The sequence below is a fragment of the Diadema setosum genome, chromosome 13 (assembly GCF_964275005.1).
Source record: "Diadema setosum chromosome 13, eeDiaSeto1, whole genome shotgun sequence".
In the NCBI taxonomy this organism is placed as follows: Eukaryota; Metazoa; Echinodermata; class Echinoidea; order Diadematoida; family Diadematidae; genus Diadema; species Diadema setosum.
In genome coordinates this window covers 36,206,284-36,224,665 of record NC_092697.1, presented here as the reverse complement: position 1 = coordinate 36,224,665, position 18,382 = coordinate 36,206,284, and the positions used below count along the sequence as shown (strand labels likewise).

General features: G+C 37.2%; 1 protein-coding gene across 1 annotated transcript; it reads left to right on the top strand.

Moving 5' to 3' along the window:
* The first annotated feature begins 345 nt into the window (after positions 1-345).
* On the top strand, positions 346-17,980 carry LOC140236776 (very-long-chain enoyl-CoA reductase-like). Its single transcript, XM_072316706.1, has 11 exons — positions 346-422; positions 2,596-2,646; positions 4,111-4,162; positions 5,613-5,657; positions 9,750-9,853; positions 11,684-11,796; positions 12,581-12,686; positions 13,284-13,356; positions 13,941-13,984; positions 14,594-14,786; positions 15,261-17,980. The coding sequence occupies exons 1-11, from the start codon at positions 417-419 to the stop codon at positions 15,386-15,388; spliced, it is 915 nt and encodes a 304-aa protein (XP_072172807.1). The 5' UTR covers positions 346-416; the 3' UTR covers positions 15,389-17,980.
* Positions 17,981-18,382: the final 402 nt, after the last annotated feature.

Below are 18,382 nucleotides of genomic sequence, written 5' to 3'. Positions count from 1 at the left end.
TCTCTCATCTCTCTCTCTCTCTCTCTCTCTCTCTCTCTCTCTTCTCTGTTCTTGATTTCATGAAGTAGAGTGGTCAAACCCCTGGTCAAACATGGTTATCAGTCTTCATTTTGTAATAAAAAACATTCCACCAACTAATGTATAGGCTACTAAGTAGCCCGATAAACCATCTTTTTTCTTTTCTTTTCTTCACGTGTAGTAATCATCGTTGATGCATTTATTTGGCGATATTTTGGCGATATAGGAGCATTCTGGAATAAAAATATATTTTGTACTAATCATGCATGCGTGATTAATTGTGATCTACGTAGCCAGCAACCCGCCGCCTGGCCAATTGAACCCGCGCAGGATCCAGGACACATCGAGGGTCGTGCCTGATTAATCATCTAGCTGCGTCTTCCACGCCATTAAGCACCATGGATGTAAGTTCATATGCGGATTTACTGTTTTGCAAAACATTGAGTAAGTTTTTCCTGTCAGATAGTGCCAAAAGCAAGCACAGGAGTCAATATGTTGTACGAAGTGTCGTAAATATCAAGGCCGTAATGAGGCGCCTGGATAGCAGCATGGATACGGGCAGCGGGGGCACTCGATCCCCTGCTGCAGCTGTTGTGCCGCACCCGACGACCGGCGGCCAGGCTATTCTATGAGCTTAGTGCGCGGTGGAATTGTACAGGGGCAGTTTGTCATTCTGCTGATGCAATTTTCGGTCACCGTAGCAAACGAGCTAAAAAATGAGTTCAGAGAGAACATTTGTTGTTACAAGTTGTAAATTTATTTTTACATGTGTTTTAGCAGTTCCAAAAATACAACTGTAGATTGTAGAAGCTAGACTCTAGTCGTTAGCACTGCACTGGACCACAAATTAACGTTAGACCTAACGTTAACGTTAACCCCGGGACGCTCCTCGACCTTGACACAAACTATTAGGACACTATAAACTGTTAAAGGTACTAGCCCACATTTGCAAACCCACGAAAATCAAAACTGCATAAAACAGGTCCAATATGACTTCAAGTACAAGTTATAACAGTAACATACCTCACCTGTCGCTCTTTGTCTATACTATTCGATAAAAGAGAGAAAATCATCGTTTTAAAATCAATTTTCAAACCGGGTCAACCCGACCCAAAATCGAATTACGAGCGCGGGCTATAGCTACGTACATTGTACATGTAACACGTACGTGGACCGGAGCTAGCGAGCGTTATACGCATGCATACGGATTACGGTGCATTTTCATTTATTTTTATGAAAGTAACATTGGACTAAGTCAAGTGGAACGAAATTTTGCACAGGTGTTACTGCAATCTAACTTTACACAGCCCAGTCGCTGTACATGGTACGTCGCGACAGGGCTGTACGCGCGGGACCACCAATCACTAGGAGAGCGACGTAATCGTATCACGATAGCTTTGACTTTTGATACTTACGATCATTTTTGTCACCTCAAACTCATCGAGTATACTCTTCAATATTTACTCTACATCTGATGCTATATATATTCAAATGTACGTAATGAAACTTACCGAAATTGATCATCATATCCAGCATGTCCACACCGTACACAATCTCAATCGCTTGTGTGTGTGTGTGTGTCCATGTAATGGCTGCCCGTAAATCGGTAGCTATACACACTTCGCATGGCGTCTGTTTGGGCTCGGGGAACGGTATTGTAGGCCTGGACGAAATAAACACTAACAGACAGATGAATCGGGATAAGATTTTTTGTTTTTTTTTATTATAATTTCACAGATTAATTTCGCCAAGGCTGTGAGTGGACATATGTCCTCTGAAATAGGTTAATTAGTGATCCCCAGCTTAAGATGTAACGCAGAATTCATTCATTTAAAATCATGACTGAAGCACGGAAGTTTACCATTGCATTCCGTTGTGTGCCAATGCACAGCATCCCGTTTGTCTGGGGTCTGCTCGCGCTCGATCACGCCGCGCCTTGCAGCAAAATGCGTTTATAGAGCAACCATGTGGCGTACCGTAAGTGCTTTCATCACACACACACACACTCATTAGGGAGCTTTAGATTTTGACGCGCGGACGTTTGAGCCGACGCTTGCACTGGACGTTCTTCTCTCCCTGCGTCGTGTGGAAAAGTAGCTTTAGATTACGCTGGGACACAACGTATAAAAAATACAATCGCGCCCCCGTATGATCAGTGCATGAAGAAGCTCTCTATGTCGCAAACTGTGCGGACATGAAAATAGCCCAGTACGCGTAGTGAAAAACTCAGGCGACGCAAGCTAAAAATAGATTAACTTTAAGCGCGCTTCTGCGCACGCTCAGAACATGTTTTTTTCCTTTGAACGTCCGCGCATCTAAAATCTAAAGCTGTCGAACGACACGCTGTCGAACCCGCGGTGCCTGATAGGTACTCAAATTCGCATGCACTGCTCGATTAGGGTAAAATTTCACACCGATAATATAGGGCCGTAAAGTGCACAATTGCCAAATATTCATACACACTTGTATCCATTTCCACATTTTGTGTCGCATGTTACCGATACCGTGTTAGACAGTATGTAGTTTTGGTATGTAGCATACATGATGTATGTGAGCATTTCTCTCATCTGGTTTCAGGTCAAAATCTTGAGTGCCCGCTCGGGAAAAGAGGTTGCCGTTCTCTCCAATGTAAGTATGACTTTTCATCAATCATAAAAGAAATTAATGTGGTGAGAAGCAACGTTTCATTGTTGTAAAGTGTTTTACCATCAGTCGCAAACTTTCAGCATTTTGTTACTTTAGAGGTGTAGAAGGTCTTTTAAACGTGTGATAAACAAACAAAAAAAGGAATATAAGTATAAGTCCACTATGTTTAAAAGGGATGTAAAGACTACATTACAGTCCATGTCAAGGGCAGGTTTATATCCTGTAACTCGGTAAGCTTTAATTTGGCTCCAGGGGAAATAGTACAATCCATGTAAAATCTGAGTTCTATATTGAAGATTCTTGTATATTTTGCATTATAAGTACTAATATTAATTTGTACTAAAGACTTTTATGGGGGATGACAAGTCAGTATAAGATTTAAAGTGAAATGGCTTGAAGACAAGACTTACAAAATGTAGTTGGTGGTATTAAGGGTATACTGGTAGTGCATGCCAGTTTATGAACAAAAGAATACTGTGCACTTCAAATGTCTATGTTTTTATATTAGTATTCATGACAACAACTCAAAGAAAGTTTAGTAATAAGCCTTTCGTAAAGTTAACCGGTGGAAGGGTAGTCCCTTGTATACTCGGGCAGGTGTGTAAAGGAAATGTGCATTATGACAATCAACTTGTCGGTGAGTGAACTTGTGTGTTGTGCTTCAACACCTCCGATGTTTGATGATAATTTATATTTTGAACTTCTTTTATCATTCCTGATAAAATGTTTGGCACGTCCTTTAGAAATGTTGCAAGTATGAGAGAAGATTAAGCTGGAACTATGATTTTATAGGTAACTGATTTTATAGTCTTTCTATCAATATATCCTGACAAGATTTTGTACTTTCTAACTATAGAAGTGATGCGCCAAAGGGGGGGGGGGGAGAGATTTTAAGCAATCTATCATGTAATTGGCTCTGCCCTTGATGTAAAGAATCACTGATAATCACAAATGTCATTCACAGGGATGCAACATTCCATTATGTTTTCATACGCATAATTGTCTCATCTTTTGTTTATTCTGCTTTCTTCAGTATTGAAGATTTTTACAGATTATGTTTTTTTTTTCTAAGAGGGAAAAGAGGTTATTTCTGTCTGTCCATGTTGTGTTGTTAATTTCTTTTTTCTTTTGCAACATTTTCATGATCAACTGTCAGTGATGATGTAGAGTAGAGCTATTCCGTCAGGGATGTGAAGGCCCAGCAGTGTGCTGTCCTCAATGGGAGAATGGAAGAAAGAAGAAAAGGTCACATAAATTGAATGAAATTCCATCATATATCATGGAAGTGTGTATGATCATTCATATTTTGCCTTTTGTTTGATAGAATTTCTCTTGTTATTTTTGCAGATGTAGTGTTTATTATTTGTAGGCCTACAGCTTATCGAAACAAGAAATCACTGATGTACTATAAATCGCCTTCACACCAATATTTGTTTTCTTCCCCAGTTGAGCTCCAGCTCCACAATTGGTGATGTCAAAGATGCGTTCTACCGGAAAAGTAAGTGATGCTGTGATTGCATGTCAGTCAATGCCACACACGGACATGTCCACATTGATAAGTGCTCCGATAAGTCACAGTTCCTCAAAAGCCCAAGTGTGTGCTCTGGAACAGACTCCACTTTATTAGGGACAAAGAATTAATTGTTCTATATATTAAAAAAAGGAATAAAAGAAAATACTCTAGTGAGATGCAGTGTATATTGGAGCTACCTAATGTTATATCGTTGTTCTGTGTTCTCATTCAACATAGAATACTAGTAACTGTGTCAATATCCTGTGTTACTTGCACTGCCAATTGTTTTAAACTTGGAAGTTATTGTAATTCCAAGCAATATTTTCTGTGATAAATATGACAATTAAAGGAGACCTCCAGATGATTTTCAGACTTTTACATTTGAACAACTATGAATTAGATATACCAAGTACAGAGTTTCAGAATTTATTGTGATTGAGTTGAGGAATAAAATGTTTTCAAAATTTACAACAAATTGCAATGAACAAAGATTATGACATAGCAGCCTCACCATAATAATGCATGAGTTGGGGCTCAAGGAAGCAGAACAAAAGAAGATGGCATGCATACATTCTACACAGGTGAACTGTACTGGTTGAGGTGGGGATTCATGTTTTGAACATTCCTTAGTGAGATAATGAGAAACCTCATATGAAATATGAAAGAACATGTAATTTTAAGAAGGATTCAACGTTTATTTGATGAAAATTGGTTTTCAAATGGCTGAGATATCCAAAAAAGTAATGATGATAAAAGGCGACAGGCCACGCCTTTTATTAGGATCTCTTTGTTTCACCTTGTTTTTCGATATCTCCGCCATTTCAAGACAGAGTTTCATCAAGTAAACTTTTGATATCCCTTAGAATTGCATGCTCTTTGACATCTCATAGAGTGGTTTCTGAATATCTCTCAAAACATTAAAAGCTAAATCCTCACCTCGACCAGAACTGTACACACCCTTTAAGCAAGTGGTATTGTAATGGCATTACACTGCTACATTTCTGAAATATGTGAGGCTCCTATGTCATCAACACTGTTTAGTGTAATTTGTTAAAGATTTTTCAGAATATTGTTTCTTTGCTCAAGGACCACAATAAATTCCACAAATCCATACATGGAGCTGTCGATTTATGTACCTCATGATGTAAAATTATGAAAATCGTTTGGAATATCCCTTTAACTGTTTGATTTTGTATTGTGAGAGGATTGCTTACAATGCGTAACATACAGTCCAGCTCATTCTGAAATTGATCATTTCTGTGGTGAGGTGGTATTCATGTAACACCTTGTTCATCTCAACATTAGAACTTTGCAGGTACAAGCATATTTACATGATTTCGATGTTCACTATTTTGTTACGGCAGCATTAGATTGGTAATTTCTAGCAAAGCCAAATTAAGATATTGGATTTTCCTAATTATTTCCTGTTCTGCAGATTCCAAATATTATCCAGAACGACAGTCATACAAGACGGAACCAAGTAAGTACATAAGTGCATTTAATGTTAAGTCAATATCACATTGGAGGCAATGCTGAGCATCAAACCTTTTGAATTGTAAAGCAGCAATTGACTTCCAGTAGTTGCAAAGTAATACAGTACTTACCTTGTAGGAGTCACTCAGAATAGCAGTCCCTTTAAATTGGTCAGTCAGCCATAAGCAATAAAGTCCTGTGGATTGTCCCCTAGACTCAAAGACTAATGTGAAGGCAAGTATTGTGTCCCAAGAGATGTACAGCAGATCTTAGTCAACAGGTAATTTATTGTGTGATAGGGTTTATGGAAGTGTTCCATAAAAAGTTAGCAGCAGGGGCAGTGCAAAACCATGTATTTGGCAGTATGACTCAAACACTTGCAAAATTAGGAATTAGTACTCTTGGTAAAGGCTGAAAATAGAATGGCATGTTTTGAGGATTGAATGCTGATATGGCTTAACTTTTTAGGTGTGACCAGGCATTTATTTTGCCTGTCACATAATTTTGCTTATGACTGGTCATTAGTGTACAAATAATGACTGCTATGAGAGGCACAGTTAAAATTATGGGCCCAAGGTGATGTGAAAACCGTAACTATGCCCGAAGCGAAGCTGAGGGCATGGTTACGGTTTTCACATCACCGAGGGCCTACATAATTTTAACTGTGCCCCGAATATTAAGCAGTCATTATTTGTTTTATATACCAAAAATATAGATTCCGAAATATAGATATAGTAGCATGAATTCATAATCAACGCTGATCGACAGCGCGGCGGTCGTATCATTGGTGCGTACATGTGATCTATGTGTACGGGGTTGCAACTGTCTGTCTCCAAACGTATTTACAGGGCACAGTCAATCAACTGTGCCCCAGGCACAGTAAATGTCATTTTGATCAACACTGGGGCACAGCTATTTTCATGACTCCCCTTTTAACCAATCAGATAAGAGGATTCTATATATGGGCAATTCCACGGTAACTAGGACACAGGTGCCAAAAATTCAAAATGATATTTGTTTCAAACACCATACATTTTCAGACAGTACTTGAGTTGAAGTTTTAAGAATCATTATGTTTTTCAATAAAAGCGGCCATTTTGATTTTCAAAATGGCTGCCAAAATATGCCTATAACTCAATGGTGAAAAGAGTGTATTGTTGCATAACTTACTCTCTGTATATCCACTTTATCAGTACTCTAAACAACAATCTTTCACATGTATGCAGTTACAAGAGAAGTCTTTTACCACACGATAGAAAAAAAAGCTGGTAGCTTTAAAGAATTTGATAAAAACTGTTAATTACTTTGATAATGATGGATGTAACGTCAGTTACCAAAAACAAGGAATTTTTAAGTTTATTCATCAAAGGAAGTGAGCTGTATGATGTAACTTGGGATTTCTAATGTATGCCCATATGCCTTTATTTTAATACCAGAAATAAGGATACTTGGCATACTGGAGAGTCAAAATGAACACTACAAAATGTGTAACGTCAGTTACCGAAACGTCATACACGAGTATGTAACGTCAGTTACCATGACAGTAATTATAACTGAGGCAAATTTTTTGACTTTTGGCCATTTCAATACATCTGGGAAGTCAACTTACAACAAAGAGCAGCAATCCCTTTCATAGGAAATGATGTCATTACCATGGTATGTCCATGGATATTTTTTTTTAAATTTTATTTTATTTCTAAATTCATTTATTCATTCATTTACCATGATTATCTTTTTTTTTTTGGGGGGGGGGGGAAGCTTGAGCTTTCGATTTTTGATTCAGCACAAGTTTAAGGTTAAAACATCTGGAAGTTTAGTTTGCCACATGCAGTATATATGCACTCAAATTAGTACATTTCCAGTCCTACAGGATGATAAAGCTACCAAAGTTTGTAGGCCTAATCAGTGACATGATTGCATGTCAACCACATTTTCTACAAAAAAAAAAAACAACAAACAAACTTCTGCACAACTGTATACCAACAGTTTAACAATCTTCACCAATGTTTGCTTTTGCTGGCATTTTTCTTTTTTTTTTTTCAGGAAGCTTAGTCAAATTTCTACCTCAAGGCAAATGCACAAACAGATATTTCTTCTCTTGCACTTAAATGTGTGGTGTAGTTAACATGGCTCATCTTGTATTATGGTACGTAAGGCATGTACTCATTATTGTTTGAAACTTAACACTGATGTTGCTCAAAGTGAGAGAGGATTCTATAGGGTTTTAAAAAAAATGTTCATACAGTGTGTATTTGTTGATTACTTTATTCTATTCATGCAGGGACATTTTGTAATACAACACATGATAATTATGAACAGGAAGAGTTTTTTATATTGATTTTAGTATTCTTTCGTTGCAAAGTCCGATTTTTTGGTATCTCGAATGGATTTGCAAGCCGTGATATATCAGTGAAAAGGAAAAGAAAAACAGTTAAATTACTTCAAGCTAGGAATAAAACAATAATGCTCTTTTGACCAAAAAAGCATTTATTTTTCTTCCTCACAGAGAAATATTAAAAGTGCGACACTTTTCATTTAAATCAATTGATGATGGAGATCATCAGGAGTAAAATAAAGAAAAGAAGGAGAAATATATCACAATAGATTTGATACATATTTATGCATATTTATGAGTTGATACATGTTTTTTTTCCCCCATGACCTGGAAGATATTTTGATATTTTTTTCAAGCACAAAAATATCCATGTTTTGTTTAGTACTACAAGGTATTATGGGTGGAGCACTCTATGTAGATAAAAACTTTCCTGTTCATTAAAAAACAAACAAACAAAAAAAGCCCTTAGCCATGTCAATATATTCATACTTGGAACTGCTTAATCTATTAATGGCTCTGTGTAATCATAAATGTTGAATAAAAATTAAATCTTCAGACAAATGTCAAGAAATATCCTCTTGTGCATTTACATTATTTTTGCCCAACTGTGCTATGGCATGGGGGGGGGGGGGTGCCCCCTAAAGGGCCCACCCAATATTATTTGTGTCTTTAGATTTTGTTTTAATTTGTTGCTGTAGTTGCCTGGGATTGTCACTGGTACATTGCAGCAGTATAATAACCTGTTAAATAAATTAGTTCTCTGTAAACCCCACGGTAAAGTATGTGTAACGTCAGTTACGTAACGTCAGTTACTGACATGTTTACCTTTAAGTTTTCATAGAATACAAAGAAAATGGACTACTGTTTCATTTCATTGTGTATTTATGACTGATGAACCAAGGTATGACTCCATATCAACCAAATCATTCTGAATGGTCAGAATTATGAAATATCACATAGCTATTCCCAATCATGATTTTGCATGTGTAAACCCTATGGCAAATGTAAGCGTAACGTCAGTTACCGTCATGCCTTTACTGAAATTGGCATGGTGGTAAAAGGAGACAACTAAATTGCACATTATTTTGCACACCTGTTCCTAAGAACCTAGGTGTATTGCCACATTAAACACATAAAGGCTAAAAGTCAGGGACATGAGATATTTCCATTTACATCTACACCATCATTTCCCATGTCCTTTTTCCGTAACGTCAGTTACCGACACATTTTCACTTGCTATGTGATAAGAAATGCAGTTTGAGAGAAAAACTTTCCACCTATTTCTTCAATGTCATGAACTTATTCATCAATGCTAATTGCAAGCCCAAGGTGCTTTCATTCACAAAACTACAAGGTAAACAATTTCATGAAAATCCTTACGTGTAACGTCAGTTACCGTGGAATTGCCCATATGAGGTATATAATAATGTATAGTGACCTTTCATTAGCACTAACACATTGTAATGGTGACTAGGCAAGATTTCATTATTTATTTACCAGGTACTTTTGATGAGGTTGATTTACCAAATGGCAAGGTTCTGCTTCATCATTTATATAGAGCGAGCGAGTAATACATGTCAGTCCTAACATCCTTGCCTATTGCCCCCAGCATGTGAGGCTGTTCCAAAGGTGTCTAGATTGTGTGGGTAATTCTTGATAATGCCCCTCACTGATGTGTATGATTTGTATACCACCTAACCTCAGTGTTGTAAGTCGACATCTCTCAACTTTTCTTTTTTCTCATGCTGTCATCAATGATGTCAGAGGGCAAGTCACTAAAGGGGGATGTGACTCTCAGTTCCCTGAACATCACCCATGGCGACACTCTCTACTTCAAGGATCTGGGACCACAAGTGGGATGGACTACAGTGAGTGAGACACTATGTGATGGTTGAGAAGACATTTTGGATTGCTGAAGCCAAGGATTAAAAAAATACCGGCATTGATAGGGATGAGATGTGGTAGTTTTAGCTTTGCTATCTTTTTCGTTGTTTTCGTTTTTCTTTCTTTTTTTTTAATTTTTTTTTGTGGAGTGGTTCTGGAGAAAAAAGAATTGTGTGAGGAACGCTGAATTATTGTTATTGCTTTTCAAAGGTTGTGTGTACATTGTCTTCTTGTTACATGGTGGTGGATGGTGTTTCGTTGGGGTTTCCTTCTTCTTCATTTCTTTTTCTTTTTTTTTTTTTAGTGGGAGGTGGAATCTTTTCAAACCCAGAATTAGCGATGCTGCAAGGAGACCAAACAGAAAATACTGTCCGAAATAAGCCCACCAAAAACAGACAAAGTAGAGAGTTATATGAGGGGATGGGAGAAAGAACAATTTTTAAAGATTTTGACAGAATTTTCTGCCAATTTTTATGCCTCCGCCACGAAGTGGTGCCAGAGGCATTATGTTTTCGGGTTGTCTGTCCGTCCATACGTCCGTCCGTCCGCTTTCGTTTACGCGATAACTTGAGTAGTATTTACTGGAATTTTACGAAACTTGGTCTAAGTATGAAGTATGATGGGGCAATTATTTGATTAGATTTTGGGTCAAAGGTCAAAGGTCAAGGTCAAATCATGAAATTGTATCCGTTTACGCGATAACTCAAGACTGGATGGAGCAAATTTCACCAAACTTTGTTGGAGGATGATGTATGATGGGACAATTACCTGATTAGTTTTCCAGTGAAATCGGACAGAGGTCAAAGGTCAAAGATCAAGGTCAAATCCTAAAATTTATCTATTTACGTGATAACTCAAAACTGGATGAAGCAGATTTCACCAAACTTGGTCCAATGATTATGTATGATGGGACAATGAGTTGAGTAGATTTTAGTGACATTGGCAAGAGGTCAAAGGTCAAAAGGTCAAGGTCAAACACTACAAATGTTGCAATTTTTCCCATATCTATGCAATGCCCGAAGGTATTTTCTTGAAACTTGGTGTGGACATCTACTACTGCGTAAAGATTCTCCAGAGAGAGTTTCATGTCATAAGGTCAAAGGTCAAAAGGTCAAAGGTTAGGTGAAATTGTTGCAATATTACTTTTCTCGCAAATGGTTCAATGTATCTTCATGGAACTTGGTAAGTATGCATGTACTGTCTGGCAGGGATTATCTGGCGAATTTAAGGGTCATGGGTCAATAGTCAGGGGTCAAAGGTCAACGTCAACTCCTCAAAATTTTATTATTTCCCTCATATACTAGTATATGCAATGCTTGCATTATTAGTTTCAAAACTTAATACATGCATTACCTAATGGAGATTCTCCAGGAAATTTCCAGCCAGAAGGTCAAAGGTCAAAGGTTAAGGGTCAAAGGCCAGATATCTTCCCCCCCCCCCCCCCAAAAAAAAAAAAAAAAAAAAAATCTATTTTGTACCGTCATCACACTCTTTCTTCGTACCTTGGAAATTACTCAATGCATAAACTTCCCCAAAATTCCCCAAATATGTGTACCTGCACTCTTAGAAAATTACAGCAAACCCAGTTCAAGACATTTCTGACAAACCTGTCATTTCAATATTTTGCCAGTTATGTGAAACTGTCATGGATCACACATTGTGAAGACATTGTACTATACGCCTATTGGGAGAATCATGCATTATGGCGGAGGCATCAGTCGCCATAGCGACATTTCTAGTTTGTTTGTTTGTTGTTGTTGTTTTTTTAAGATTTCTTCTTTCCGTTATTATCTTCCTGTCTTGATCATTCTCAGGTTTTTCTGACTGAGTACAGTGGGCCTCTTTTTGTCTACCTTCTCTTCTACCTGCGACCGTCTCTCATCTACGGAGCCGAAGCTGCCTCCCAACCCCGCAATTATGTTGTGAAGTGAGTATTTTCATCTTCATGTTACACGTTTCTGACTTCTTTCAAGGAAGTGTTTTAGAGAGTACTTCAAATTGTGAAATATTACTGGTACCCTATCTGTGTATTTTATGATTATTGTGTATGTATGTGTGTGTGTGAGAGCGTGTGAGTGTGGATCTGTGTAAGTATCAGGACCACTGGAATACACAGCAGCAACCTATGGACATCTAAGATTTGCAGAAAGATGAAAGAAAATATGATGGCCGCTTGTCCCAAATGGCTACAAACTTCTCTCAGTGTCTTGTCCAAGACCACGGGGCAGACCTTGCAAGACTTATGAAGTAGACATTTGCATGAGACGTTAACATATCTGCATAGGTGGATATCATGGTGATGATGATTATAATGTTGATGATGATGATGATGATGATGATTATGATGATAGTGGTAATGATTAATGATGATGGTGGTGATGATGATAATGATGAATAATGATGAATAATGATGAATAATGATGATGGTGATGCTAAATGATGATGGTGATGATGATGGTGGTGAATGATGATGATGATGATAAATGATTATAGTGATGATGGAGAATGACGATGGTGATGCTAAATGATGATGGTGATGATGGTAATGATGATGATGATGGTGGTGAATGATGGTGGTGATAATGATGATGAATGATGATGGTTGATGAATGGTGGTGTTTATGTAAATGATGAATGATGACAAAGATGATGCTGGTGATGTTGATGTGATTTTTCCATGCATAACATCTCGCCATCTTGTCCTCATCAAGCCTGGCTGTTGGATGTTGGGTCCTCCACTATGGCAAGCGGCTGCTAGAGACGGTCTTCATTCACCGATTCTCCAATGCAACCATGCCTATCATGAACATATTCAAGGTTTGTTTCTCCATCACTACAACCTTCTACATCTTGTCTTCCTCCCCAAAACCTAATCTTGCCAGATCTGACACAGGTCAAGGGATATAGTATATGTTTAGTGTGATGTGAAGGTTTAGATATTGCTTGGGGTGCTTTGGGTGTTTTTTTTTTTTTTTTTCAGATTTGTGTTCCAAGTCATTTCTTTGCAAATCAACAAGTCTTGTCATGTCATGATTTCAAATGATTACAGATTACCTGGTATTTTGTGAAAGATAAATTACCTTATTTAATGTAAGTAAATTTTTTCTTCTTACTCGTAGGATAAGTTACCTTTTCAGCCAGTACCTTTGTCTTTTGTTTTATCTACATATGCATGATAGTGTTTGCTCAATAGTATTTTACATCCTTTCTTTTTCTCTTGTGAGAATAAAAATTATCCTATCAGCTGATAACATACAAATGGACAGTCAAATAGCCCTCCTTCTCCTCCCCCCCCCAAAAAAAAAAAAGAACGCTGTAAATTTTATTATGATTATTATTGAAAGGGACACATTTAAGAGCTTTATGCTTGTTGCTTCATTTTGTTACCTCTTAATTGGCTTTGATGTCTTACAGAATTCCAGCTATTACTGGGGATTTGCTGCCTTTATCGCATACTTCATGAACCACCCTCTCTACACTCCTCCAAGTAAGTTGAGAAAAGCATTCTCTTAATCATAACAATATGTTCTTATAGCAAAGTGAAACCAAAAAAGAATTTGCCTCAAACCCCCAAAAAAGGAATATATCACAGCAGAGAAAGTATCTGTTCAGTACTTTGCAGAAATTTAAGTCTGAGTGGTAATTTACTAAATTGGTTCAGACTAATTTATACATAAACACATCAGCTCCACAGTTCCTTCTCTGATCTCATGTAATCAAATGGTATCTTATTGTTTGAGGTGGGAGTGTTACAATATGATGTGTATTTTAGGATGATAAAAATATCAGTGGAACAGTTCGATACATGAAGATTATTTTTGAGATGTTTACAGAAATATGAAATACAAATGTAGGTTTGATGGTAACTTTGATACATGATAGCATGAAAAGAGAAATGTATTCACACTCTAACTTATTTTCAGCTGAGATATTTTCTAGCCTGTTCTTTTGTTTCATTTTTTTCTTTCTCACATTAATTTAAATGAATGCATATTATGCTAGCTTTCACTGATTTTCATAGTGATATTCTGACATGAGATTGAAAGTTGTATCTTTACTCTTGACATCCAGCTCTTGGCAATGGACAGGTGTATTTTGGCCTGTTTTTGTTTGTGGTAAGTGATTGTCATGAAATTCTGTATACTGTATAAGCTGTTATATTCATGAGGGCTTAATTTTCGTGAATTTCGCGAATCTCAGTTGGATCGCGAATCTAACAACACGCGAAAATGACTCAATGCGCTAGGCGAATAGCACATTTACGTTAGTGTCGGCATCAATTCGCAAAAACAACATCTCGCGAAAATGTCTATGACCTCATTCGCGAAAATAACAGCGTATACAGCATAAGGAAGTCGATGTTGTCTTGGTTGGGGATGGGGATTATTTAATGATAACCTTGAAAAGATCCTGTGTAACGTGTATATATAACCAAGGTTGATATCATCATTGGTACATTGACTCAAGTGTTCAAACATACAGAAAACAAAAGAATTAACTGTAAATGGATTGCACCATAAATGCTTAGCATATCCTGGTATATAAAATCAGCTCAAAAATATTTTTATTCAAATTGATTGCCATCATCTTCAATTTTGGCTGTGAAGTCTAGTCTTGAAGAATACATTGCAAGAACTACATGTGTGTCCTGTTAATGTGACTGAATATTATTTTCCACATATTCTACATGGATAAATAAAAGGCTTGTGTTATACTGTTCACAGCTCTCTGAATACGGAAACTTCTGCATCCATGTGGCACTGCGTGACCTTCGACCCCCGGGCACCAAGGAGAGACGCATTCCCTTCCCAACTAGTAACCCCATGACCCAGATGTTCCGCTTTGTCAGCTGTCCAAACTACACTTATGAGACAGTGGCCTGGATCGCTTTTGCCATCATGACACAGTGTTTACCAGGTCAGTATTCAGAGGAGAATGACACTCTTGTTTATGCACAGTGGTAGCTGAGGGGAGGCTCACCTCTCAGAATCTATGTGGGACTATGACTGCTTTAATTAAATTCTACTTTTATGGAAAACAAGAAATTTCTGTGTGCATGAAACTGTCGCGAATTTCTTAAGGAGACATTTTTTTTTTCCACGTGTGTTGACTAATGCACATTCAGTTTTGTTGTGTTTAATATCAACCAGCAGTGTGTATTCAACCAATCCCTGTATATGATGCATTAAGTATACTCATAATTTTTCATGGTCGGCAATTCATGGAAGTTTCATGCTGTGTAAAAGGCCGTCGTCTGCGATTCAAGAAATTTCAATGCTGCTGGTTTTACAATCTTCTATTTAGTTGATTTTAACTCCAGTCATTCAAAATCAGCTTGGAGTGACAGTTCACCTTCAAGAGAAAGTTTTTGTCGTTTCCGATCTTGTCCAGTGCTGCTGTTCTGTCTGGCCGGCTTTGGCCAGATGGCCATTTGGGCAGGAGGAAAGCACCGCAACTACAAGAAGGAGTTCAAGGACTACCCTCGCAGCAGGAAGACCATCATACCCTTCCTCCTCTGAGTATTGAACCCCCGACCTGCTAGTCCACTGCGGCAAGGCTGTGTGATATCAAGGCATGAGCAAAGCTCTAAGCAAATGTTGTTTGCCAGGGGCAACCATGCAGTTTAGAATCTGGTGTTTATCAATCACATATGCAAGAGTGTTTCTGAAAGGTAATGGATTTTGATATATGAGAGAGTAATCAGTTGAAAAGGATATGGCGTGTAAGTATCTCGGTGAATTTTTGCTTGATTTTGTTTCTCAAAGTTGAACCATTTTGCCTCTCAGTGGACAAAGAGTTCAGCTAAGAAAAATCTTCCAGGCATGCAACTAATTTGGCTTCTGGGGTTTGATGTAAATGGACATTTCTCTCTTTTTCCCCATACGAGCTGACAATGCTGTGTGTATGGAAATCATCATAGCCAACAAATTGTGGAGCAATGAGATCAAATAAAGAACATTTGTATTTTCATTATGTTTGTGGACATGATAGATTTCAATTCTTTTTTCCATAATGGCTCTCCACTCCCGGAATGATTCATGTATTCTCTCTAATCTATTCCCCACTCATTTAATCAATCAATGCAAGATCCGTAAAAGGGGCACATCAGATCTGTGAAATAGACCGAATTTACTTTCTTTGACTTCTGATGGAAAAGAAAGGTTGGAAATTAGATTGTTACCAGTATCTAATATGTCTTTCCCTCTTTTCTAATGATGGGGTCATTTGCTGGGTAATTGATGTAGAGCAATATCAAATAGAAAAACTTGCGGCCTCAATACTTCCATGGTTTGAATTTGTTTAATGTGGCACATGGTATGAATGATAAACTTTCTTCAGTTTCCCAGGGTATTCATATGAATGTTTCTTTATGTTTATGAAGGGTGACAAATTGCAACTTTTTTATTTTGTTTTCAGATTGGTTGTATTTTATAAAGATTCCTGTGAGTTTTCCGTGTGAGATGCAATTCTTTTTTAGAATCATGTCTATGAATATCAAGCATGTGTCTATCAATTCTTAAAGTATTCAAACAAAAGGGGAAATTAATTTGCATGTTGCACCCAAGCCATCATCGGAAAAGGATTTATTTTTTAACATGTAACATTCATTCCATAGCTTGAAGGCCTCATTCTGATGGCTTCCAGAAAGAAATAGCAATGTCAGTACAGCAAAGTAGAACAAAGTGCTACTAATGATAGGCAAGATAACTAGTTGTGCTAGCAAGTAGTTCAAATTTTAACTCCATAGTTTAAAATTTTTAATGGTAGGCCCGATTCATGTTCTCTGTTTGCATGAATTTGTGTGTGTTTAAAATATCAGTTGTTTTCTATCAATGCAATTAATGTCTGATCTAGCATGATTTACCAATACTTATTCACAATGATGAAGACGCATTGTTTACTAATGTTTGTATTGCAATACAGGATTTTTGTTTTCTAAATTACCAGTAAAGATGGATCTTCGCATCTTTTCAGTGACATGAAAGAAAGTCTCAGTATTTGGATATAAACCCACCAAGGATGGTTGCCACCAGTATGCATGATTTTCACAGAAATTTCCGCTTGAGCTACAGTACTTTACGGGAAAATGTCTTCAATACACAAGTTTCACATACATCCAGGTCAATTGGACCTGCCACATCAGTGTATACTGGTACATACATGTATGTCACAGTTTGATAAGAATTAAAACATTTTTACTCGTATCAAATATTGTGAAAGGTTTGATTGTGATTTCTTGTTTCTGTGTGTCAATGACATATTCCAACCCTTTGTGAGTCAAACATCCAACTAATTTAAGTTAGAGTTAAAATGCCTTCCTCTGGATCAATTGTTGACTCTAGTGGAAATTGAATGTTCTTCAATCTCAGTAAATTTGGCTCTCCTGAAATGTTTAACTAAAGCAGAAACAAAAATTATCTCTTCTCCTATGAAGTGATATTTCCTAAGTATACCCGTGTCACTCTTTGAAAGAAACTTTTGTCATCTTAGTTGAGGAGGTAGAATGATACTGTTAATATTGAATGAGATGTCAGCATTGTTAATGTGTACTAAGTAGTCCATGTCATATATTCATGCTATCGGTATGATGTAATCACTACACAATTTGACCAAGGTACAACTAGGTGGTATTTACTGGTAATTGTGAATATCTGTGTTACATTACTATGTATACAGTAACTAATTGTGGACAATATTTTCAGTCAACCACAGAAGAAAAAAAAAATGAGCCCTTTTTAAACACTGGTTTGATAATGGACTGGCCTTTTTATAAAAATGTCAAGTCACAAAGTCTTCTTAATGAGTGGTGGTAGGCAGTGATATTTAAATAAGAAGGGGTACTCTTGTGAAATCCAATATCAATTGTAAGGTCTTCATCTTCAATTTTTTAGTAGCATATTTTGTACAATATGCCAGTATGTGTTCCCCAATGTTTTGACACACCTGTTTTATAAAAACATGATTTGATTATTCAGAAAATTATGCTGATAAATGCTTGAGTTGTTTTCACTATGTCGATGTGTCCTTTCATATTGGTAAAAACTGAGGAGAGTAATGATTGTTTTGTCTGTTGCAGTCACATTGCACAAGATAGATCAAAGGAAATTGAATTTGATGTGGACTTTGTACCTCTTTTGTTTCATGTTCTCCCAATTCCCCAAAATATTATAGGAGGTGATGTTTCATAGTAGAACATAGTGTTATGCACATGGCAGAATTTGAAAACAGCTTCATACACTGTGCAGGAGGACTGTAATAGGATTGTATAGGAGGTGATGTTTCATAGTAGAATACAATGAATGAAATTTTAGGTAAAATTACTATAAATTTGATATGACAGAAGTTATGGAATTTCCTCTGAACTTCTTTCAGTACGAATACCTCACCATTGCTGACAACAGAGATCTGTAAAGAGTGCAAAAAGTTTGTTTAACCTGATGCTCCATCAAGCAAAAGTGTTCAAATGAAATGGAGCACTGTGGCACTGTGAATGAGGCTGTCTTCAAATTCTG